Source organism: Phyllostomus discolor, chromosome 5, assembly GCF_004126475.2.
Source record: "Phyllostomus discolor isolate MPI-MPIP mPhyDis1 chromosome 5, mPhyDis1.pri.v3, whole genome shotgun sequence".
NCBI lineage: Eukaryota > Metazoa > Chordata > Mammalia > Chiroptera > Phyllostomidae > Phyllostomus > Phyllostomus discolor.
In genome coordinates, this window is record NC_040907.2 from 26,332,801 (window position 1) to 26,356,436 (window position 23,636).

The 23,636-nt window shown below is 39.5% G+C and overlaps 1 protein-coding gene across 1 annotated transcript in view; it reads left to right on the forward strand.

The window, feature by feature from the left end:
* The window catches only part of MACF1 (microtubule actin crosslinking factor 1), a 325,706-nt gene that overhangs the window by 279,832 nt on the left and 22,238 nt on the right, over positions 1–23,636 (forward strand). The window contains 25 exon segments of the mRNA XM_036027482.1: positions 347–588; positions 1,492–1,698; positions 2,936–3,055; positions 3,501–3,608; positions 5,194–5,412; positions 6,362–6,565; positions 7,295–7,303; positions 8,195–8,426; positions 9,343–9,569; positions 10,697–10,819; positions 10,913–11,014; positions 11,600–11,701; positions 11,795–11,968; positions 12,062–12,217; positions 12,356–12,553; positions 13,426–13,554; positions 14,362–14,535; positions 18,086–18,241; positions 18,346–18,552; positions 18,706–18,825; positions 19,250–19,419; positions 20,711–20,870; positions 21,669–21,863; positions 22,211–22,339; positions 23,264–23,407. Of these exon segments, the coding sequence (XP_035883375.1) occupies positions 347–588; positions 1,492–1,698; positions 2,936–3,055; positions 3,501–3,608; positions 5,194–5,412; positions 6,362–6,565; positions 7,295–7,303; positions 8,195–8,426; positions 9,343–9,569; positions 10,697–10,819; positions 10,913–11,014; positions 11,600–11,701; positions 11,795–11,968; positions 12,062–12,217; positions 12,356–12,553; positions 13,426–13,554; positions 14,362–14,535; positions 18,086–18,241; positions 18,346–18,552; positions 18,706–18,825; positions 19,250–19,419; positions 20,711–20,870; positions 21,669–21,863; positions 22,211–22,339; positions 23,264–23,407 (4,007 nt within the window).

A 23,636-nucleotide genomic window follows, 5' to 3' on the forward strand; every position in this document is an offset into this window, starting at 1 on the left:
AACTAAGACTGTGTTGTCTCACATCTGGTTATCGATGGTGACTCCCCCTACCCTCCAATATGTTGAAAGCCAGCATTCACTGAAAGGTCCTGGGAACATCTAGAACACCTGTCGTTGAACTCAGATCTTAATAATCTGAGAAGTAACTTCTTTTATTGATTAAAAGGTTTATTTCCCTCCTCCCTCAGCATGGGATGCTAGGTAAAATTACTATCCTAGGGTGAGAGCATCTATGAAATGTAAGCTTTGATTTGAAGAAAGGGGGGATTAAGGAACTAATTTGTTCCCAAAAGGGGACTCCCCCATGTTCTCTTAAATGTGAATAATTGTGAGCGGTCTCCCATAGGTGAAGAGGTTTTGCTTATCCAAGAGAAACTGGATGGAATAAAGACTCGCTATGCAGACATCACAGTCACTAGCTCCAAGGCTCTCCGAACTTTAGAGCAAGCCCGGCAGCTGGCCACCAAGTTCCAGTCTACTTATGAGGAACTGACCGGGTGGCTGAGGGAGGTGGAGGAGGAGCTGGCAGCCAGTGGAGGACAGTCTCCCGCAGGGGAACAAATACCCCAGTTTCAGCAAAGACAGAAGGTAAGCTGTCATTTCATACTGTAGAAGGAAAAAAGTTTTCCTCTTAGAATTCTTAAGTTTAAATTCTTAAGTTTCATCACTATCTCTCTACCTTAAATTGAAACCAAAAATTTCTGCCTGCCCCCTTTCTTGTTTACCATGGACAGTAAGATTGGACATAAAGACAGACCAATATAAAACCACTTGTTATGGTCTAAAAAAGAAAAAAGATTGAGTCTCAAATCCCTAGGAACTTTGTATAACATTTTAGAATTTGCTTTTGTGATTCATTCTCTAAAGAGTACTTCATGTTAATAGTACTTGACTCTCCTGCAGGATCTAGTACAGTTCTGGATGCATAGAAGTAGGTACTCACTGAGTTAAATGCCTAAGGATAAAGCACTGTTTATCATTTCTGTTGAAGTAAGGAGAAAAAAGAAGCACTATTTATTTTACACAGAGACAGTCTCTGGCTCAAGAAGTCTCACAGCCCTGACTGGTGTGGCTCAGTGGGTTGGGCGTTGTCCTACAAACCAAAAGGTCATCCATTCAATTTTCGGTCAGGGCACATGCCTGGGTTGCCAGCCAGGTCCCCCAGTTGGAGGCATTCAAGAGGCAGCTGATCAATGTTTCTCTTGCACATTGATGTTTTGCTCCTTTTCTTTCTCCCTCCCTTCCCCTCTCTCTAAAAATAAATAAAATCTTTCAAAAATATTTGCAGACAGTTCTAAACAGTAGCTAAGCTAAAGTCAAGCTTGGAATGATTTTTTTTTTTTTAAATCTAAGGCAAGAAAAAAATAAGTAGAGGAAGGAGGTCAAAGCCCTGCTGGGATGTGTGGCAGAGATACCACTTTCCAGCCACTGTAGCTGCTGATGTGCTTAATTTAGCAGGGTCTGGCCTGAAAACTTTTTTTTCTTCCTTAGGAATTAAAGAAGGAGGTCATGGAGCACAGGCTGGTGTTGGACACAGTGAATGAGGTGAGCCGTGCTCTCTTAGAGCTGGTGCCCTGGAGAGCCAGAGAAGGGCTGGATAAACTCGTGTCTGATGCCAATGAGCAGTACAAGCTTGTCAGCGACACTGTTGGACAAAGGGTGGATGAAATTGATGCTGCTATTCAGAGGTCACAACAGGTAATGTTTATGAACACCTCTGCATTAATATTTTTGGCAGTGGAGATGTGTATGCGAGAGAAAAAACTATGATCCCCATAAATAATAGGCTCAGGAATAGGAAAAACAAGATCAAGGTAAATCCAATGCAACAAATTATTTCAATGACAAGAAGTGATTGGTTAAAGGTATATGAGAATGGCTTTGGTTTGACCCAAAGTACTTGACCCCTTTGAGCAGAGAACCTGGGGATGTGTCAGTGAGCCCTCTCTTTAACTAATGCCCTGCTAAGAGGCAGGTGGTGATGAGAGTAGATAATATTTAGACCCAAAAGGTCCAAATGCTTATCACAATCTTAGTTTGACATAGTCAACCATTTTAGCATTAGGTGGAAGAGGGGAAGAGACCAAGAACTATAATTACTACCAAATATGCCAACCAAAATAGCAGAGCCATCCAAAATAGAACCCTCCCAGTAAACACAGGTGTCATATTTCCCTCCATGTTTTTTCCTTCCAGCTTTCTTGAGAAAAGGTTTTTGCTTTTCTTTGTAGTGGGATATGCCCCTATTAATGTGCCATGGTATAAAAAAATAATATAACATGACTCCTTGAGTTCATAGTGATAAATGCTTTATGAACCACACAGAAGTTTGCTCTGACTCCAAGTGCATTCCAGTATGTCTTTATTGATATCTCTAATCTTGGCCGGATAATTGAGTATAAAGTTTATCGCGCTTAGGAGTTTTCTTTTCTCTGTAAATACTAGTTTAGGTTTATATAGTTGAAGAGGAAAGATAAAAGATTGAAGGACCCTGATCAAACAACAGTCATATAGAACTTGTTCTTAGTTTTTCTGTTACTTTATAACTGTTAAATCTTCTTTGGTCTTATGCTTCTTCAGCTGAGTGAGTACTTCAAAGTTAACTTGACTTAGCTGTCTGCTGCCATGTTTATATTTAAACATGACTAAAACTAATGTTCAGTGTATGGGTAGAAAGAAGGACTGGCAGAAAGAGCACGGCCTTATTAAAACAGATTAGAAGTGTATTTCTTTAAGAGCATCAGTTTCCATTGTTGTTTGTATGTGTAGGACCACTAACTGGATTCTGTAACTTCTTTCTAAAGAAGATGAAATAGGATCAACTCATATTTGTTGACATATAAGCAATTCTAAATTGTCTGCATTTTTATATGAATTCTAAGAAGGAAGACCCTGGCTATATATAATGTGTTCGCTTTTTTCCGATGTCTGTTAGTATGAGCAAGCTGCTGATGCAGAACTGGCTTGGGTTGCTGAAACAAAACGGAAACTGATGGCCCTGGGTCCAATTCGCCTGGAACAGGACCAGACCACAGCTCAGCTGCAAGTACAGAAGGTAAGTGTAACACTGGTGTGTCCACTGTGTCCTGAGCTAGTATAATCACCTCAGCTTAGAGTGACAAGGAGAGAGTTTCTGACTGCTACTCCAAGTCAGACGGAATGATGTTAGGTCATGGTGGTGGATAGAGACTCATTTTATTGTTGGTTAGGATGAGGAAGAGCTTTCTTGCTTTGTGAAAAGGGAAGAAATAGGCTCATTAGTCCAAGAAAGGGTAATAATTTTCTGATGATTTTCATGAGGGAAGATATTTTTTGTAATCTATTTAAAGATTAATGTTGCAGATGTGTGAATAGGCAAAGTGTCAAACTCGATAACAAGTTTTGATGTGGCTTTATTTTATTAAAGCAAAGAATTTTTCATAGGCTTGTCTGACTTTTCACTGACACAGGCTTAGGATCCTTTTATTTCTTGACTTAACTGTAGTTTACTTTCCTCAAAGGCTTTCTCCATTGATATCATTCGACACAAAGATTCAATGGATGAACTCTTCAGTCATCGGGGTGAAATCTTTGGCACATGTGGAGAGGAGCAAAAGGCTGTATTACAGGTGAATTGCATTTATTATTCACCATATTATTCTTGTCTTGATTACGGTGAATTAGAAGTACAGCTGTGAGGTTACAGTTTAAGGAGTTGAAGTTATAGTTTTCTTTCCTCCATTAATAATAATGGTATTAAAGACTGCTGGATGTTCTGGGGAATTCAGACTTCTAACCCTGTGTTCACAAGTGTCTAAACAGCCACACTGTATATATAATGTGAAGTGTATTGCAAACCCATCTTCTTTAAACAGAAATTTCCACTTATCTTCAGTCCAGAATGAGTGACTTTGCTGTTATCTTTCAAGCTATATAGATTTTTTCAGAATCATATGCAGATATTCATTTTTTCTTCAGGTCCTTCTAAAAGATTATATCCATTTCTAAAAGCTTGGCCAAGAGTCAGTGTATACACTAGTTTTGTTTTTCAGGTAAAGTGTACAGGTAACCATTATTTTCTTAGAAATATTTCTAAGTTGACTTGCACTACTCATCCTAAACATATAGAGCATAAATGCCAGGTTAACAGAGACTTTTTTTCCCATTACTTTTTACATTCAATATTATTTTGTTTCAGGTGTACAGTATAGTGGTTAGATAATCATATACTTTCCCCTCAGTATTTTCAGAACCCACCTGACACCATACATAGTTATTGCAGTATTATGTATTTTCTATGCATATTTTATATTCCCATAACTATTTTGTAACAAACAATCTGTGCTTCTCAATCCTTTCACCTTTTTCATCTAGTCCCCCAAACGCCCTCCCCTCTGACAGCCATCAGTCTATTTTCTGAATCTGTGAGTCTGTTTCTACATTGTTTGCTTATTTATATTGTTCTCTAGATTGCACATATAAGTGAAACCACTTGGTGTTTGTCTTTCTCTGACTGACTTATTTCACTTAGCATGATACCCTCTAGGTCCATCCATGCTGTTGCAAATGGTAAGATTTTGTTCCTTTTTATGACTAATATTCCATTGTATATATGTTTGACAGCTTTTTTTTATCCACTCATTGATTGGTGGGCACTTGGGCTGCTTCCATATCTTGGCTATTGTACATAATGTTACAGTGAACATAGGGGTACATATATACTTTCAAATTAGTGTTTTGGGTTTCTTCAGATAAATCCACAGGAGTGTCATTGCTGGGTCATAAGACAGTTCTATCTTTTAATTTTTTGAGGACCCTCCATACTGTTCATGGAGACTTTTTTATCAGAGGAAAAAAAGACAAGCGAAACTTGATGGGGAAACGCCATCATAGCCCCTGAGGTGTTCAGTCTTAAACAGTCTTATAACTGATTGTTATAATAATGTTATATCCAAAGTTGTAAAAGGTTATTCACTGAAAGTTTGATTTTGCTGTGTTGTGCTTACGATGTTTTACTGTATTTGAAACAACTTTCATGTTTAAAAAATTATACAAATAATACATGTGTGATAGGAAAAATTTTAAATTCCAGTAAGGATAAAGAAAATAAAAATCACTTGCAGTCTTAATAGGTTAGTTCATATTTTTTAAACATTTTAGTATTTATTCCTTTAGACTTAACATATATAGACCTACTCTTTTTATTGTTCATAGGAAAAGACAGAGTCTCTAATACAGCAATACGAAGCCATTAGTCTGCTCAATTCGGAGCGTTATGCCCGCCTAGAGCGGGCACAGGTTTTGGTGAACCAGTTTTGGGAGACTTACGAAGAGCTCAGCCCCTGGATTGAGGAAACTCGGGCACTGATAGCACAGTTACCTCCTCCAGCCATTGATCATGAGCAGCTCAGGCAACAGCAAGAGGAAATGAGGGTAAGGAGCATGCCAGGTTTTATTTAATTACAGAACTAAACATGGGCTCCACAATTTATTCAGGTTCTATATTATGGAATTCTTAATCAGTTAGAATTTCTTTGCACAATAAAAATAGATATCTGAATTATTTTGTCCTTTAGTATGACTCAAGTAAAGAGTGTGTTTATGGAGATACCAGGAGCTTGGGTATTTCAGAAGTAAACAAAGAACTAAGCAACTATGAAGGGAATTTAACATCTTCCCAGTGACAGTGGGGTGTTGTCAGACTTGGGTGTGGTTGGGTGGCTCTTTTCATTTGGTTAGACCCCTCCTGGAGTGAGAACCAGGAAGGAACGGCAGAGAGCATTTGTTGCATTGTAGGTAAGATGAAAGGGTTAGGGTTAGATGTGTCAACAAGTGCTATGGCCACTTTAAAAAGATACTTTTTAATGTTTATTTTATTTGGTTTATGGCTTTTACTTATTCCTATCTCTGTATTCCTGTAAGTGGAAGGATGGAAACCTGAAGTAGCCAGCAGTAAAATGAGGGACTGGTTGGGTTACCAGAAGAAAGGTTGCTATTTGTAGCTTGTTCTGCTTAGTGTCTCTCAGTCTGGCAGGAAAATAGATATTGAACCATGAAGATTACAATTGGTACATTGAAGCATTTATGAGTATAGGAGATGGTGGGATAAATATGAATTGGAGGGTAAGATAGAGGATGTGGCCTGGGCTTCCTGGATGAGGGGATATTTGAATTGGCTTTTCATACTTAAGAGAATCAGGTAGTGTTAGAGCCCAAGAGTTAGGTGTTTTTATTTCCTCTCCATAAATGATGAAATTCTGGGACTTACTGGTATTTAGTAATTCAGTTCATTTGTTTCAGAGTTGGTATGATCTTTGATCAAAGTATTTAATCAGGTAAACTGATACAAAATACTTATTTTAATCCATATTTTTTTATATAGCAACTAAGGGAATCCATTGCTGAACACAAACCTCATATTGATAAACTGCTAAAGATAGGCCCTCAACTAAAGGAGTTAAACCCTGAAGAGGGTGAAATGGTGGAAGAAAAATACCAGAAAGCAGAAAACATGTATGCCCAAATTAAAGAGGAGGTGCGCCAGCGGGCCCTGGCTCTGGACGAGGCTGTTTCCCAGTCTGCTCAGGTACGTGGGTGTCTTAAACTCCTACAGCCTTCAACTGTCCCTTAGTCTAAGCAAGGAGTTTCTGTAGCCGATACACCTCCCTGCTCAGGACTGTCTAGACCAGTGTGCTGATGATTCATTATCAGAGACTAGGAACCTTTGCTAATTTGCATTTTTATTGCCAGGATCATGGGTATGCTGGCACCATAAGGAGGGTGAAATGTGTCTTAGTTGGTACATACTGTCTGTCAATAGTTCCCTTGAAAACTATATTGCAATGATCCTTTAGAAGGGATAGTTCTGGATAAATTCACCTTGAAGCAAGAAATACCTAAAGAAAAGTCAGATTCCTACTGGACCTGTTACTTTTGAGACTTAGAAGACAGCACACTAGACCTCTTACTCAGAACGCCACCAGCTAGCTCCTAGTTCAAAGAAAGATGCTTGGAGAGAGAGAAGTTAAGAGCCAAAGAGAAATAATCCACCAGCAGTGGAGTTTAAAGCATGTATCTACATACTTATGAACTAATATATTACTGTTAGTGTACTTTTGTCATGTCTGGGTATTTTATTCCTATGTTTAGTCAGTATTCTTGGTTAATACTTGTACTTACTCAAGTTTTCCTCCCACCTTCCGTCCCATCTCTCACTCACATTGTGGAATGTGTTACTTTGTGTTGTTGCCGCCTGCTCCTGTCTTCCCCACATCGTCACATTTCATTGTTGTGTTGACCGCGCCCACCATTACAGATTGCAGAGGTAAGGTTCCCACCCCCACTGGGACTAGGGTATTCTTATGAAGCTGAGAATTGAGGATTACCTGTCAGAAAATTTCCCTTTACTTCAGTGAAAGGAGTTTTATCAGTGTAGTTTATTATGCCAGTTTCTTTTGGGGTGGAACCTAGAAGTGAGGGAGTGATGGGAAGTGATTTTATTTATTAAGGAAATCCCACCATGTGTTTCTTGTAGGACACTTAAAATTCTAATTAATCCAGAGTTGCTTTTAGATAGCTTTTTTTAGAAGGGGCAAGCTTACTTGTTTGGCTCCTGGTTCTCCTCTCTCTGCTTCAGATTGTAAGTGAAATTTTACAATTATAGTCATGTTACTTCAAGTACCAGAAAAGTGGACAGGTAATTGCTCTTTCAGAATAAGGTTAGATTTGGCCTTCCTTAATTACCTTTCATCATGCCAGCATTTTCCTCTCTGTTACATACAGTGGTTATTAAATTTGCATGCTATGATAATTTTGAACTCCAAGTCATTTAGCATACTGAGTTCCCCATCCATTTACATAGTTGGTGGAGGGCATCTAACTTGTTGGTCTGATCTGTTGCATGCAACTGTCATCTGAGATGTTGACACAGTGACTCTGTTACCAGTTTCATAGTGTTGTCCCTTTCTCGTCACATTTCTGGTATATTAATATTTTCTTGGTTCTTAAAATAAGTATTTATTTTCTTCTGATGGGCCAGTTCTGGTGTGCTACACCCAAAACAGTTCCTTAGCCTAACCCAACAGCCATCAGGATAGGCTATGTGCAGATTATCCTAAAGAGTAGTGGATTTATACCTTAGCCTTATTCTCCAACATTTCCCCCAGAAGTGTGATGCAATATTGCTGTGATAGCTAATGGTCTGACATTTATTTAGTTCCATGATAAAATTGAACCCATGTTGGAGACTCTGGAGAATCTCTCCTCTCGTCTGCGTATGCCACCACTGATTCCTGCTGAAGTCGACAAGATCAGAGAGTGCATTAGTGACAATAAGAGTGCCACCATGGAGCTAGAAAAACTTCAGCCTTCCTTTGAGGCCCTAAAGCGCCGTGGAGAGGAGCTCATTGGGAGATCTCAGGGAGCTGACAAAGACCTGGCTGCAAAAGGTGCTTGATGAATCTAATTGTTTTTGAAGAGAACCAATAGAAAAAATTCTAGTCTGTGGTTACTTCCAGCATCCCACCAGATGTACTGCATTGAATGTGAAGGCGGTCCCCAAGTAATGAGTATTCCAGAAAGTCATTTGGAAGTCATTTAGAATTCAGGACACATCTCTCTATTGAAACAAGGTTACAATTGGTAGTTAGATTCCCAGGCCAGGAAACAAATGCTCCTTTAACCCCTAATATGAGTGAACTGCAGTATCAATAGTGTGTGGAACATAACTACCTTTTATAACACTTTCCATGGGAAGCAGCAAGTTCAACACAGAACACTGGAAATAGAGCTTTCATCTCAGTCCCTTTATAAGTTAGGGGTTTTTTATCTAAGCAGCACCTTTATATTAGATGGTAACTCATTCCCAGATTACCCCTGTGATCTCTTTATGTGGGAAATGTAAATGTAGAAATAACAATAGCGCTAAGATGTATGTATCTTCGGGAGGGAGGCGAGGAGGGCTGGGGTGGGTGTGCTGGGATGGGGGTAAAGGACAGAAAACTGTACTTGCACAACAATTAAAAAAATAAAAATAAAGATATATGTATCTTAGCTTTTTTTTTTTGAAAAGTTCAGTTCAGTTTATTATGTCAAATAGATGCACAACTATTGGACTTATCATTTTGCTGACAGAAGGCTAAAATTTAAGAGGATATTTTTCTCCAATAAAGCTAAGTTTTCATGATCTTTAATATATTAAAATTACACAGGCAAAGAAATATTCTTAAAAAGAATATTAAAAATTCTTTTAACTTTTTAAAATACAATTTCAGTGAAAATGTCAGAATTAGATGGTATTTTCTGATGAGGCTGATTTCAAGTACTTAGAGAAGTCCCGTTCATATCTCTTCTTTACCCCTTCAGAAATCCAGGACAAATTGGATCAAATGGTATTCTTCTGGGAGGACATCAAAGCTCGGGCTGAAGAGCGAGAAATTAAGTTCCTTGATGTCCTTGAACTAGCAGAGAAGTTTTGGTATGATATGGCAGCTCTCCTTACCACCATCAAAGACACCCAGGACATTGTCCATGACTTAGAAAGCCCAGGCATTGACCCGTCCATCATCAAACAACAGGTTGAAGCTGCTGAGGTAAGAGAAAACAAAATTCCTTCTCATGTTTTTGCTATCTCAGAAACTACTTTTTCTAATGTGTTGTGCTAACTGCTTAGCCAGGCCAAGTTTCTTACAAGTTGTTTGTGTTTGTTTTTAACTCTAAGAGGATATTTTGCACTTGAAAAAAAAAATCTCACTATAGCAGATTTCTTTCTTAGTTATAAATGGAAGTTTTACCACTTATAGATTTATACAACTTCCACCAACTGTGATGTAGAAACAGTTCCATCACACGAAACTACTTTTCTCATCAGTTTTAAACTTAACAATTCAAATTAATAGAATATGCTTAGCAAATTCAGTTTTGCTTTCATTTCTGAATGTAGCCCTCGCTATAGTACCCATAATTTTGTTTCTTGAGTACATCTCTTTAATGCAGAAAAATAGAAGGTAGGAAAAAAATCTAGATTCGTCATCCAAAGATAATTATTATATTGACTTAACTTTTTCTAGCCTTTTGGGGGAGCCTAGTTTTTATTTTTACTAAATACATTTCTCCCCTCATTTTATCCACTTAGTGTAAGCCAAGCTTGTTTGACATTCTATTTCTTATGTATTTCTTTTATTTCCACCATTCTCTCTCTCTCCCCACCCTTGCCCTTTTTAGGAGCTAGCAGAAAACTGACTTTATTCAAGATTATATAGCCTAGCATTCCTATTATGCTAGGCTCTCAGTTCTTAAATTTGTGACTTGTGCTGTATTATTGTCTCCTTGTTGATATACTTCTCTGTGGTAGACTTCTGGCTACAGGTTATAATCTTGGAGGCAGAAGGGATGAACCTTTGGTAAATTATTGAAACTCATTTGGCCTTTCACAGACTGTTTTATACATATTTTTCTATGTAGTTTATATATATATGCATGTATAATTATACATAAATATATTTGATATATATTTTTGTACACATACATATGAACAATAACCAGAATCCGAGGTTTCACTATTTAGATAAGTTAAATACTAATAACACTGAAAGGTTTTTGTGAAATTGACAGACTCTGTTCAGCATCTGCTATTGATGGGGATATAATTGCATTTGCAAAGTTTGGAAAGTTCTGTTCTGCTTCTGTTTTGGCTTATATTCTGTTCATTTACATGTAGACTATTAAGGAAGAGACAGATGGTCTGCATGAGGAACTGGAGTTTATTCGAATCCTTGGAGCAGATTTGATTTTTGCCTGTGGAGAAACTGAGAAGCCCGAAGTGAAGAAGAGCATTGATGAGGTGTGGAGAAATGGATGAGTTAGACAAAATATTAGTGGATGTGGACTGAACAGTGGTATTAATTAAAGAATCTGATTGACTCTTTTCCTCTAGATGAATAATGCCTGGGAGAACTTAAACAAAACGTGGAAAGAGAGGCTGGAAAAGCTAGAAGAAGCCATGCAGGCTGCTGTGCAGTATCAAGACACTCTTCAGGTAAGCCGTGCCATGACCACCGTGGCCATACAGGGTCTGCGTTGTCATTCGTATTCAAAATCCAGTATGAGTGATCACCTTTATGGGACTGTAGCATTATCAAATCTGAGGCAGTAACCTCTTTCTATATTTCTAGCCAAAGTTTCTCACTTCCAATGTGAAAACTGACACCTGAATTTTTATTCTTCTTGATGTTTTTCATTATCATGTGTTCATCTTTATTCTCATGGTGACTATACAGTGAAGCTGGCCTCACTAAGGCCATTACTTGCTAGCAGTTCCACACCCTGGTTAACCTAAAGCACATCTTGGCCCAGGAGCTTTAGCACATCATGAGCTTGCTAGCCAGCCATGAAAAAATAGTAACTCTTATTCATATTTAGGTTTTCTAGATCACAGTTCATTTTGGACACTATCCCGATAATGTTTGCTTTGTTCTTAAATCCTCATATCGTTGGAATAAAGATCATTATTCCTTACTTCTGCCTCCTTCCCCCCCACCTAAAAACACAAACAGTACTTGGCATTTTGATTTGTCTCTCCCAAGTCTTTGTTTTTGACTGTTTATTTGTGTTTGTGTTTTAGGCTATGTTTGACTGGCTAGATAACACTGTAATTAAACTCTGCACCATGCCCCCTGTCGGCACTGACCTCAACACTGTTAAAGATCAGTTAAATGAAATGAAGGTTTGTATCTGGGAATGTCTTTTAAAGAAGGATTGCTTCTTTTTAGTTTTTAAAGACTTGATTTAATGTTAACATTAAGTATGTCTTTGATAGGAGTTCAAAGTGGAAGTTTACCAACAGCAAATTGAGATGGAGAAGCTTAACCACCAGGGCGAACTGATGTTAAAGAAAGCTACTGATGAAACAGACAGAGACATTATACGAGAACCATTGACAGAACTCAAACACCTCTGGGAGAACCTGGGTGAAAAAATTGCCCACAGACAGGTAAGGCAAAAATGGTGGAGTACATAAATGGACTACTACCTACTATTTTCTTTTTCCCTAACAATCTTTCCCTTTATATGTTTTTATGAGTAGCATAAGCTAGAAGGTGCTCTCTTGGCCCTTGGCCAGTTCCAACATGCCTTAGAAGAACTAATGAGTTGGCTGATTCACACTGAAGAGTTGCTAAATGCTCAGAGACCAATAAGTGGAGATCCAAAAGTCATTGAAGTTGAGCTCGCAAAGCACCATGTAAGTATTTTTGGTTTTCATCTCTAAATCTGTTGATTTCAGACTAAATATTGCCACCAGAAGCCTTTCAATGTTACATGAACCTTAGAGAACCAGGTTTGATGTTATCTGTGACACAGTGTTATTAACATTTTTTAGGTTCTAAAAAATGATGTTTTGGCTCATCAAGCCACAGTGGAAACAGTCAACAAAGCTGGCAATGAACTTCTTGAATCTAGTGCTGGAGACGATGCCAGCAGCTTAAGGAGTCGTTTGGAAACTATGAACCAATGCTGGGAGTCAGTGTTACAGAAAACAGAGGAGAGGGAGCAGCAGCTTCAGTCAACACTGCAGCAGGTATGTACATCATCCAAGTTAGGCGGGCGGAGCTGTGCACATACTCAGAAGGAGGCCTGTCTGAGTCAAGAAAAGCAATTTAGGGTAGAGCCCCTTGTGTCTTGTGAGGAAGGTCATTTCTGTGCTGGAACTTGTCTGGAAAAAAACAGCTGCTTTCTGCCACCCCCCCCCCCCCCCCCCAAGATTTTATTTATTTAACTTTGAAAGAGAGGGAGAGAAACATCAATGTGTGGTTGCTTCTCGTGCACCCCCTGCTGGGGACCTGGCCTGCAACCCGGGCCTGCACCCTGACTGGGAATTGAACTGGCAACCCTTTGATTTGCAGGCCAGAGTTCAATCTACTGAGCTACATTAGCCAAGACAAGAACAGCTTTTTATTTTGGCGGGGGGGAGACTAGTTTGTAACCCAATGTCTTTTTTTTACTATTCAAAGTTAGTAGATGTTTGCTATAACAAACCTCTTCACAGATTCAGTTACTTCCTAGATCAAACCACATTCCTCCATATTCATATTCAACAGTACCTCAGTCAGTTAATTCATTAGTTATATGAGACATTTATAATACTGGGGTGGGCAAAAGTAGGTTTATAGTGGCTTGTATAGAAATACAATGATTAATAAGTAATATTACAAGAATAAACTATTTTATGTGCTCACAACTGTATGTTACAGTGAGGTCTAAAAGATTCTGCTAGATTCTAAAAATAAGGAAATATGTCGGCCCCATGCCAATCCAGCAACAGAACAGATCTGCCTAAGAGCAGCCCAAAATTCCTCCCTCAAGATAGATTCCTCACGTGGTTATTTAGAAAGTTTACTTTTGAAGCTAGAATTGACTACTAACCTTACTAATGTGTCTTTTTCTGAAAAGGCGCAAGGTTTCCACAGTGAAATTGAAGATTTCCTCTTGGAACTGACCAAAATGGAGACCCAACTTTCTGCCTCTAAGCCCACAGGAGGACTTCCTGAAACTGCTAGGGAACAGCTTGACGCACATATGGTAACAGAGATTTCCTGAAATTGAGCATGCGCATCCTGTGTTCAGTAGCTCCTTTCTGAATTCACAGAGAGAGATGTATCTGGGAGTCTCCAAAGTAGTGCCTTTTTACTGACAACATAGTGCAGCCTTGAGGATTGCTGATACTACATATATATACACACACACATAAATGTATATATATGTAAATATCATATATATAATGCTTTTAATACCCTACCACAGGCAGCAGTAGTGATGGGGGAATCCGCTAGAGATGCATTGGTGAACTGGCAAATTTTGAGTTAATCAACTCAGTGGACACAAAAATATTAACTTGGTGAGAGTATCAGCAAGACAAATACGTAACACAGATATAGTTGTATTTAAGAAAAAGACTACTTTGGTGGGATTTAGAGAAACCCAGTAGATACTAATAGTGTTTCAAGAAAGTGGCTGAAAACTAAAGGCATAATTTCCAGGTACATTGTTCAAGAAAAGGAAATAAAGTGTTGAGATCTATTTTAGGTTGCTTGCAGGGCTGTTCTTGCCACAGTAGTTGGCCGTGTCCCAGACAAATGGGGTACTGGTCTGTTCCCACAAGTCTCTGATCCTTAAATAATTCAATTGGTGACAAAATAATTTTAATACTAAGCAAGAATGGTGGGCTTCAGTCCCATAGTTACTCAGTAGTTGAACTGAATCCAAAAGGGTTTTTTTAATCAAGGTGTAAGACTTTCCTGGACTTTTTCAAACTGTGCTTGTAAATCTGTGTGTGGGTATCTTTCACAAAATTGGGATTATTAATATTTTTCCTGCCTTTTCTTGCAGGAGCTCTATTCCCAACTCAAAGCCAAGGAAGAGACTTATAATCAGCTACTGGACAAGGGCAGGCTCATGCTTCTGAGCCGTGATGATTCAGGGTCCGGCTCAAAGACAGAACAGAGCGTGGCACTCCTGGAACAGAAGTGGCGCGTGGTCAGCAGTAAGATGGAGGAAAGAAAGGTACCTCCACAAAGAGAAGGGTGTGATTATGTACATGGTGTGTTTCTGGGATCTGAGGAGTATGTGTAGTCACGGTGTATAATTACCATCTGTTTCTGTGAAGAAGTTGCAGAACTGATATCCTCAGAATTGCCTTCATACTCATTATCTTTTCTTCCATTAAATTTGTTTTCCATCCATGTCAAGTTGTAGCGATACTGCTAGTTCCTACCAATTCATGCTTTTGTTATTCATTCCTTTTCTGCATCTACCAGTTAAGATATTACTGCCTGATACTGCTCAGTGGTGGACCCTACATGCTTTGTGAATCATATTCATGTTCTACTTAAAAACAAGTTTATGTTGGAGTTGGTGACTTGGGATTGGGAGGGTAGGGGCAGAGCATACAGAGAGTGTGATAACTAATGCCACACAAGGATTCTAGTGTAAGTACAGTATGCAAAAAGTTGTACTAAAAATCAGGAGAGAAATAAATTATATGGTCCCTTCCCACTCTTCCTCAAAAATCAAATTCTCTTCAAAAGAAAAGTGACTAGAGATCAAGGCCCCAAAACACTAGTTTTTATGAGCACTGAGTTTCAGAGTATCTCTCTGCACAGAGTTTCTGTGCTGGGCAGATCAAATAAAATGTGTATTTAAACCTGTGGGCCAAATATAAAGCGTGACACCATTAAAGTCCTAGAAGAGAACGTAGGTAGGAAAATCTCAGATATTTCACGCATAAACTTTTTTACTGACTTGTCTCCTAGAGCAAGGGACATAAAGGAAAGAATAAACAAATGGGACCTCATCAAAATTAAAAGCTTTTGCACAGCTCGGGAAAATAGTATCAAAATAAAAAGAGAACCAACTGTATGGGAAAACATATTTGCTAATGATACCTCAGACAAGGGTTTAATCTCCAAAATATATAAAGAACTTACACGACTCCACTCTAAGAAGACAAGTAACCCAATTAAAAAATGGGCAAAGGACTTGAACAGACACTTCTCCAAGGAGGACATACAGAAAATCCAAAGACACATGAAGCGATGCTCAATATCGCTAGCCATCAGAGAGATGCAGATTAAAACCACAGTGAGATACCACTTCACACCAGTCAGAATGGCCATCATAAACAAAGCAACAAACAACAAGTGTTGGAGAGGATGTGGAGAAAGGGGGTCCCTAGTGCACTGTTGGTGGGACTGCAGACTGGTACAACCATTATGGAAAGCAGTTTGGAACTTCCTCAGAAAACTAAAAATGGATCTGCCTTTTGACCCAGCAATTCCATTGCTGGGACTCTATCCTAAGAACACTAAAACACCAATACAAAAGAACCTTTGCACCCCGATGTTCATAGCAGCACAATTTACAATAGCTAGGTGCTGGAAGCAACCTAGATGCCCATCAGTAAATGAATGGATCAAAAAACTGTGGTACATTTACACAATGGAATTCTATGCAGCAGAAAGAAAGAAGGAGCTCCTACCCTTTGCAACAGCATGGATGGAGCTGGAAAGCATTATGCTAAGTGAAACAAGCCAGGCAGTGAAAGACAAATACCATATGATCTCACCTTTAACAGGAACCTAAATAACAAAACAAAGAAACAAACAAAATGTAACCAGAGACACTGAAATAGAGGACAGACTGACAGTGACCACAGGGGAGAGTAGAGGGAATTTCAGGGGGGAATAGGTAGGGATTACAGGAACAAATTTGGAGGACACATGGACAAAAACTAGGGGTGGGGAGTAATGGGGGGAGGGTTGGGTGGAGGGGCTGGAACGGGAGTAGGGGGGAGAAAACTGTACTTGAACAATGATTGAAATAAAAAAAAAAAAAAAAGAACCTGTGGGCCACATGCATTCAACAGAGAGTTATGAAGCATGTATGTGCCAGGCACTGTGCTAGGTACATAGTGGAAATTATAAAATCATGATCCTGTCAAATTTAATGGGCAGAGGACAAAAATAAATATTTATACATAACGGAACATTTTAAAGAATCATTAATTTACTAGAATTCTTCTAGTGTGGGGTCTGATAATTTTGTTATACAAAGAATATCCAGAGGACCTGAGCGCATTGGCTGTGTTCTAATTCTTGGGACAGTCCGTTACCTATGATTCCTGCAGAATGCAGAACTAAGTCTAATTAAAGTAACTGAGACAGATTGTGGCTCATAATCAAGAAGTTTCTAGAGGGTTTTCTCAACAGTGAAGCTCAAATATTTAACCTGTCATCAGTTGCAACTGGTCAAGCAAAGGGTAGTTGCCAAGGATAGTTATTTCTGATTTTATAAGAATATTACATTTCAGGATCACTAACATCATTTATTTAGTGAATGTGGTACTTTATTAAATAATATATCAAAACAATGTGGGATATTTCCTGTCATCTAGGAACTTGGCAATATATTAATTTCTTTTTTTTTAAGAGAACCATTTATTTTGTAATTTTTTTAAAGACTTTATTTTTAGAAAGTGGAGAGGGGAGGGGGAGAACAGAGAAAGTAGGGGGGGAGGAACATCAGTGTGTGGTTGTCTCTTGTGCACCCCCTTCTGGGGACCTGGTCCACAACCTAGGCATGTGCTCTGGAAATTGAACCTGCGATGCTTCAATTCACAGGCCAGCAATATATTAATCTCTAAACATTTCTTACGATATATTTTATGTAGACTTTATTTTTCTACTTGCTTTATCTACATTTGGCCTGTACATTTTTGTAACATTCATTATGGTGGGTTTTTAGATTATAAAAGTAACCTAAATTTCTGTGAGTATTTTGGATGTATTCATTTTTAACAGTCTTTCCTTATTCTACTTTGCCTGCCTGGTAGGTGGGCTGGGGCAGAGGCCATTACCTAGGTGTTGGGGGTAGAGGTCTCTGCGGGTGGACTTCGTGGACTGTGCAGTTGGAGTGTATGTACTCATGGGCAGTTGCACATGTCCTGACTGGACCGTTGTTTTCGTCACCTGATTTAGATAAAAAGCATCTAAAAAATTTACATCTAGGATTGTCAGGTTTTTGCGTAGAATGTAGGGCTATAATTATCTTTTCTGCTTGTAGCATAAGTTTCAGGCTCAGATATTTTTAGATGCCATGTTTTCTGAAAACATGTAAACAGAGGCACTGCAATGAGCATCAAATTTATAGTGAAGTGCTTTTCATTGTTTGTTTTGGTGTCACAAAAAGAACATGAAAGGAAAATGAGACTTTGCCCAAAGCAGTTGAAGATCTGAAGCTTGTTACCACTGAACTGTGCACTTACATTGTGACTGGTTTTACTCCTGTTCTTCCACGTCCCAGGAAGGGGGAAATAGCAGAGAAGGCAGCTCAGCTGCTAATTGTGCTCTTTCCTTTTTCATATACAGTTGTTTCAGACACTGCCATTAAAATGTCCCCTTCTTTGCAAACAAGGCATGTTTGGAGGTTGGTTAAATGAGGCTTCCTTTCTAGAGATCATTTCATTGGGTGTACAATTCATGCCTTTGTCCTTGAAGCTATAATTCTTTAATTTGGCTCTTTTTCTTCATGTGTGTGTGTTTTCATTAAAATTCAGTCAAAGCTGGAAGAGGCCCTCGGCCTGGCAACAGAATTCCAAAATTCCCTGCAAGAATTTATCAACTGGTTGACGCTGGCAGAACAGAATTTAAACATCGCTTCTCCTCCCAGCCTGATTCTAAACACTGTCCTTTCCCAGATAGAGGAGCACAAGGTAACTCTGACACTATGATGTTGCCTTCCTTTCGAAAGAACTAGTTGAAAGAGATGCTGTGTTGTCTTACCTTCAGTTTAAACACAACAACATTTTCCCCCCAGGTTTTTGCTAATGAAGTAAATGCTCATCGAGACCAGATCATTGAGCTGGATCAAACTGGGAATCAGTTAAAGTTCCTTAGCCAAAAACAGGACGTTGTTCTGATCAAGAATTTGTTGGTTAGTGTCCAGTCTCGATGGGAGAAGGTTGTCCAGCGATCTGTTGAAAGAGGGCGATCACTGGATGATGCCAGGAAGAGGGCAAAACAAGTAAGTTACAAAAGGAAGATAATAATGTACTGAACAACCTTGGGTGGTAAGTTGAGTCTCTGGGTTGGTTCACGTAAAAGTGTTGTATAGTTTGCCTATATAACTTATTTCTTATTTCTTGCCTGTTATAACTTATTTCTTATGTAATTATAGTTCCATGAAGCCTGGAAAAAACTGATCGACTGGCTAGAAGATGCAGAGAGTCACCTGGACTCAGAGCTGGAGATATCTAATGACCCAGACAAAATTAAACTTCAGCTCTCTAAGCATAAGGTAAAACAGTTTATTGCTTTAGGCCCTGAGCTTGGTATTTACTAAAGATTATATCTGGGTAAAAGACTCAAGATGATGAAGCCAGTGTTTCATTTTGTCTAGACAGTGTCTAACCGTGACAATTGCTCATTTAAATAACAGTTTAAACAAAGTGATTGTGGGAGTAAACCAGTTAAAGCTGTTGGAAATTCTAGACTTTAGAAACAGGCACTTCTGTATAAGACAAACGAAAACTTACAACTTTCTTAAGGATCTTAAGGATAAGTTCTTACTCCTTTTAGTTCAAAAAATCATCACAGTCAAACTATGTTACATCTAATTACCAACTTGGAAACACAAAATTTTTCCTTTGTTCCAAACCAAGGTGTCATCTCACAGCATTGGAGTGTTTGGTTTGTTTTTTTTTTTTTTCTTTTGGGAACAGGAGTTTCAGAAAACCCTTGGTGGCAAACAGCCTGTGTATGATACCACAATTAGAACTGGCAGAGCCCTGAAAGAAAAGACTTTGCTTTCTGATGACACTCAGAAACTTGACAACTTACTGGGAGAAGTCAGAGACAAATGGGATACTGTGTGTGGCAAGTCTGTGGAGAGGTAAGTGTGAATGTCCCCTTAATGGGTCTGTATGTTATCCCAAAACTACTAAGAGACTAATACTGGATTCCATAAAATGGTAATAAAACTTACGCATCAGTAACAGGTTTTATAGCATTTCAGTATCTCCAGTTATTTCATTGAGTTATGAAAATTTTGAGTAAAATGAAGTCAAGTTCTCTCATTTCAATGTGAACTATACTAACTTAGAAAGAGAGAAGCCCACAGTAATAGATCAGTCACTATGAATACAGTGGTACTTCAGTACTCATTCATTCATTCTGGAACTTGCAATGGATGCTGAAACTGACCAGTACCAAATGATGAGGCATTTTTTCTTGTGGGATGGCATTGTGACTCAACACAAGTTCTAGCAAGTGCCAAGTGCCGGAACAATTTTTTTGTCCCATCAAAATACAACGATTTCAGGATTTGATAATTTTTGAAGTCAATGAATACCAACGTATGACTCTATTTAGAAATTACCAACTTGTAATACCACTAGCTGTCTCATTAAGGGTTCTCCCTATGTGTTGAACACTGTGCAAAACCTCTACATGTATCACCTCATTTAACCATCATGACATCTGACCTGTACTGAGCAACAACCACTAAGTATGTGCAAAACAATGCCTACTAGTCACAAAATCCTCATAATGACCACGGAGGTGGGTACAGCTATTCCCATCTTACAGGTGAGGAAACCATTGAGGCTTCTTAAATTTGCTGTGGTCACCCGGCTACTAAGCTACAGAGCTGGGATTTAAAACTATTTTGTTGGGTTCTAAAAGCTGTACTTTTATTTACTTGTACCCACTATGCCATACTGAGTATTACAATATCCCTTATATAATTTACTCTCCCAAATTTTTGGTGAGATGACTGAGGCTCAAAGAGGTGAAGAAGAGCCCAGGATCTCACAACTGGTTTAAGCTCAGCATTGAACCCTGACTCCAGGTCATTACCAAGACCGTCATACTGTGCTGGAGTGGTATAAAGTGAGCAGACGGACCTTGATTTTTAGGGTGTGTCCATGTGTATAACCACTTGGCTCTAAGGTGCCGGAAACGCCTCTACCTGTCTGCTATACTACAATTAAGTCATTTTAAAGAGTGGTTTGATATAAAATGTCTAGGCATCTCTCCTAGTCACTTTTCACTGAATTTCTGCCATTCCAACTTGGAGGTCCCTCTCTATATAGTGTTGAAGCAGTATTTCCTTTTCAGTGGTCAGAATTGTGGACCATTCGTAAAAATATCTAAAAACAGTGAGGTTTGTGTACTTTTCTCAGGCAGCACAAGTTGGAGGAGGCCCTGCTGTTTTCAGGCCAGTTCATGGACGCTTTGCAGGCTTTGGTCGACTGGTTGTACAAGGTGGAGCCACAGTTGGCCGAGGACCAGCCCGTGCACGGGGACCTCGACCTTGTCATGAACCTCATGGATGCCCATAAGGTAAGGCGTGAGCTCTGGACTGCATGTAGGGCCGAGCCACTGAGGCCTCCACCTCTGTGTGCCTTCTGCTCCTGCTAACTTCTAGGGGAGAAAGGAAGTCTGAAATAGTCTGAATCTCTGCCTGTCAGTGAGGCGGCTCCTTGCTCTGCAAGTTTAAACAAACTGTGGCTGGGATTCTGCATCAGTCACAAAGAATTTACCAAAATTGGTTAGATTCAGATCTGGCAATGTGTAAACTTCACTTTGAAGTTCCCCTGCCCTCTTCCTGTTTGTATCTCTAAGTTGGGTCACAAAATGAATTTAAATTCAGGAACCCCTCAGACATATATTTCCACTGACTCTGCAAAAATGAGTGGTGTTTTTACTGGTTCTGAACCTAATAAGCCCAGTATCACATGCACCAATATTTAGTATAACCTATACCTGTTATGTTGAGCTGCACAGTGTCTTCGGACTTCAACACAAAGCATTTCAGCTTACCCTGAAATTACATTATGTGCATGACATATATGTTCTTATTTAACTCCCACAATTCTGGAAATGTTTATATAACAGTACTCCCATTTTACAGATCAGGAAACTAAGACTTCAGCTAAGCAACTTACCCAGAGTCACACTGCTCTTATTTTAGAGCCACCTTTTCTGGTTGTTTTCTTATGCATCATCCTGCCACCCTCTATGCATAAAAGACACATGACTGGAACCTACCAGGGAAGATTGAACTAAATGATGACTTTCTCTGTGGTTTTGTTTCTTATATTCAAAACATTTGTCAAACTAATTTTTTCTGTTTTCTAGGTTTTCCAGAAGGAACTGGGAAAGCGAACAGGAACCGTTCAGGTTCTGAAGCGGTCAGGCCGAGAGCTCATTGAGAATAGTCGCGATGACACCACGTGGGTTAAAGGGCAGCTCCAGGAACTGAGTACTCGCTGGGACACTGTGTGTAAACTCTCCGTCTCCAAACAAAGCCGACTTGAGCAGGCCTTAAAACAGGTCAGAGACGTTTGCTGGGATAACCCCAGGGGATGTGTTGAGCAGATTTATTCTAGCTACTTTATCAGCATGAGTTCCAGCCCATCTCAAAATGAATATAATGTCCAACACTCTGATATTCTGAATGTTCTACAGTATTTAAATGCTGATTTGTATTAGAGAAATAATGAGTTCAGTTCACTTTCAAAGACTACAAATGAGAGATAACCTTTGTGGGACTGTGATAGGGCATCAAATTCCTGTGGTGCACTAAGAAGTTTAGGCCTGGACCCTTTCCCAAGTACTCCCCAGTGTCCAGGACCTTAGCTGCAGAGAGACATTCAATCTTCTGTGCCTGGTTATTTCAGGCGGAAGAGTTTCGGGACACAGTCCACATGCTGTTGGAGTGGCTTTCTGAAGCAGAGCAGACACTTCGCTTTCGTGGAGCACTTCCTGACGACACAGAGTCCCTGCAGTCTCTCATTGACACCCATAAGGTAATCCAGCCCCAGGGTACAGTGACCCATGCCACCCACCACGGTGAGGGCTGCCCCGCCACCAAAGGAAAGCAGCCTTGGCTTGTGAACTTCAGACCTTGTATGCAAAGGAGCAGAACCAGAAGGAGCCCAGCTTATAATTTAGCGGGAATAACCAAAATGACTGGCAATGTTTGCGGCACCTTAAAGATTGTTCATTCGTTTTTGCAAACATAATACGTGCTAGTGCTAAATAAGTCAGACATCATGGTATTTTTATAAAGAAAAACATGGAGTATTCTAGCTTCTTTACTACTGACTCGCACACAGCTTTGTCTCACTTTCCTCGTTGTCACCTGCTGCAGGCCCAGATCAGCCTGCCCAGAACATCATAACCCAGCTACCTGACATGCAGCATCTGGGGCCTCAGCGTGTCTGCCCTAGTGAGATGGGAAATGTTTCCTGCTTTCATTTTTGAGTTACCCACTGGGAGATTGTAATCTTGGTTTTGTTGTACTGTTGTAGGTATTTTTTTTAAATAGTAATATTTTATCACTGTTATTTGCCCAAGATTGTTTACACACATGGAAGTGAATAAAAAACAGGACTTTTTAAAAAGAGAAACTAGTTCAGAATAGGAAAATAGGCATGCCCAGTTTGGGGAAAGGGGCATACCTCTGTGTCCCTAGTCCTTGTCATCTATAGCAGAGAAAAGTCATTCTGGTGTAGACTCCTCATCTTCTTACGGCTTTTAGAACTGGAAAGAAAACGCCAGCAACTCCTGCCAGACCAGTGGAGGCTTTTAGAGGGCTGTGCCAATAAATACATGTAGGAAAAAAAATACCTTGAAATTGCCCCCCTCACAATGTAAACTAACAGTGCTGTTAGTGCAGGGTTTTGTTTTTATTTTTTTAAGGTTTTGTTTTCCAATTTTTGTTTGTTTAGGAATTCATGAAGAAAGTGGAAGAAAAGCGAGTGGACGTGAACGCAGCAGTGACAATGGGAGAAGTCATCCTGGCTGTCTGCCACCCCGACTGCATCACTACCATCAAACACTGGATCACCATCATCCGAGCTCGCTTTGAGGAGGTAGGCTTTAGAGGAGAGTATACGTTCCCGATAAAATGACTTCACAATGATAAAATACAGCAGAGCACCACCCCCCCATAAGAAGTTTTTCACTCACTGGAAATATCCCCACAAGATTAAGTTAGTGTTTTAGTAATGACTCCTCTTGGCAACATGCTGGAATCTGGAAGACTGGTGCTAGTGCAGTGTGACGTGTTGGCCGATGACTCCCAGCGGCACACTGTGTATT